At 44.7% G+C, this 2,120-nt stretch overlaps 1 protein-coding gene across 1 annotated transcript in view; it reads right to left on the reverse strand.

The window, feature by feature from the left end:
- Positions 1–2,120, reverse strand: part of DOPEY2 (dopey family member 2) — a 36,045-nt gene that overhangs the window by 29,316 nt on the left and 4,609 nt on the right. The window contains 2 exon segments of the mRNA XM_009085002.1: positions 691–861; positions 942–1,123. Of these exon segments, the coding sequence (XP_009083250.1) occupies positions 691–861; positions 942–1,123 (353 nt within the window).

Here is a 2,120-nt window from a genome sequence, read left to right on the forward strand (position 1 = left end):
TTGATCTCTGTATGGTACAAAACTGAACTAACAAAGTCAATTAGACACAGAATTAGTACTGCAGTTGATATAATGTATTTGATTTCCTCATCTTTGTACTGTCAGCATTGCCCTTTTCCTGTGAAGACCATAGGATCATGGAATGGTTTGGGTTGAAGAGACCTTAAAGATCATCTAAGTCCAACATTTTACCATGGGCAGGGACACCTTCCACCAGCCCAGGTGATGATAGAGGAATCTCATTGTCCGAAACACACTCAAACATCTATAGAAACACTGGGAAGAATTCAGTTGCTCTCTCATGTGACAACATCTAAATAGACCTTATTGACAGAGCAGTGGTTTGGGGGATCAGTAAATTATTTAGGAGTTCTGAGGAGCTTTAGGAAATAGCTTTTATTCCTTTCTCTCAGTAGAGCTATTTTGAACCCTCCTTTTCCCTGTCTCATCTCCTCACAAGATGAAAATAGAAGGGGAAATGGTTTTTCTACTTCAGCATTTCAGGGTTGGACTTGATGATCTTAAAGGTCTCTTCCAACTGTGATAACTCCATGGTTCTAGCGATCACCTTTCTACCCCCCTCAGCCCTTTTATCCAACCTTCTGCACAGAAAACTGACAGAAACCCCTTGAGTATTCCCTAAAAATACCAAAGACTGTCTATTGTTTTTGATTTAATACTTAATATTACCTGTCATAAATTTCTGATCCTTCTTCTAAGCCAGGCAGGAGCCCAATTACAAAGGCCTGAAGACCAGGCAGGAGGGACTTTTGGAGGGGAAGGAAGTATTTCTCATACAACCCAAGGAGAACAGGTCTCACTGACATTGCTGCATTTGCCAGCAGAGGAAACAAACCAGAGCTTGAAAATGAAACAAAGAAATAAAATGAGTTCTTTAAAACAGACTGTGAAGAGTTTAGGCTTTAAAAAACCAAATGTACCTGTACAAGAATAAATCCTTTGCAAGCCATTTTGTCCCAATGATTTTAAAGATGATTTCATAGGTTTCTAATGCCTTCAAATGTACTCCACTGGGCAGGGCTGGATGCAAACATTGGGACAGTCTCTTGCTGATGATCAGTCTTCTGGGCAACAGGGAATACTTGAGGTTACTCTGAAGAGCCTGGGGAAGAGAGGAGATGAGAACAAATACTTTTAAGGTAAAATATAATTTATATGTTGATTGCATGGCAAAGGTTTCACCCCCTGCCCTGGGCAGGGACACCTCCCACCAGCCCAGGCTGCTCCAAGCCCCATCCAGCCTGGCCTGGAACACTCCCAGGGATGGAGCAGCCACAGCTGCTCTGGGCAACCTGTGCCAGTGCCTCAGCACCTCACAGGGAGCAATTCCTTCCTAATGGCTGAAGTATAAACAACAAACCTTCTGAACAGAGCAGAAATGATCAAATGGGACAATAACCTGGAATTCTGTGTAGCTGCATTCAGTAAATTTATTAACTACACTCACTGTATTGATGCCCAAGTAAAAGATCTTCAGGGCAGGAGATCACAGAATCATAGGATGTGAAGGGGTTGGGATGGAGCTTAGAGATGATCCAGCCCCAACCCCTGCCCTGGGCAGGGACACCTCCCACCAGAGCAGGTTGCTCAAGGCTCAGCCAACCTGGCTGTGAACACTGCCAGGGTTGGGGCAGCCACAGCCTCCCTGGGCAACCTGGGCCAGTGTCTCACCACCCGCACAGGGAAAAGCTACCGTTAACGAAGTGTTTCAGACAGGGCAAGTTTCTGCACCTCCTCTCTTTGGAAGGTCACTCCTTCCCTGAACCAGGAGAGCATTTCAGCAGGTAATTAAGTTGTCTTTTCAATGCACAGACAATTAGCAAGAGCAGTTGCAAGTCAGCGGCCCTTTAGCCTTTGGCCACCAACAGCTATTTCACTGCTGATGGACATTTGGGATGCTTCAGGATTAGGCAAGTTCTTGACTCTCCCCATGGTTAAATCATGTATATCCTACACAATTGTTTTCAACTTGAAGTTCTTCTATCCTGCTTGGAGAAAGGCTTTGAAAAACCAGCAGAGAAGTGAACCAACCTTCCTGGAAAACCCCAAAGCAATTCAGCAATGATCCTGGCAGTGACTTGGAACACTGAACACTCAGC

This window comes from Acanthisitta chloris, unplaced genomic scaffold, assembly GCF_000695815.1.
Source record: "Acanthisitta chloris isolate BGI_N310 unplaced genomic scaffold, ASM69581v1 scaffold18531, whole genome shotgun sequence".
In the NCBI taxonomy this organism is placed as follows: Eukaryota; Metazoa; Chordata; class Aves; order Passeriformes; family Acanthisittidae; genus Acanthisitta; species Acanthisitta chloris.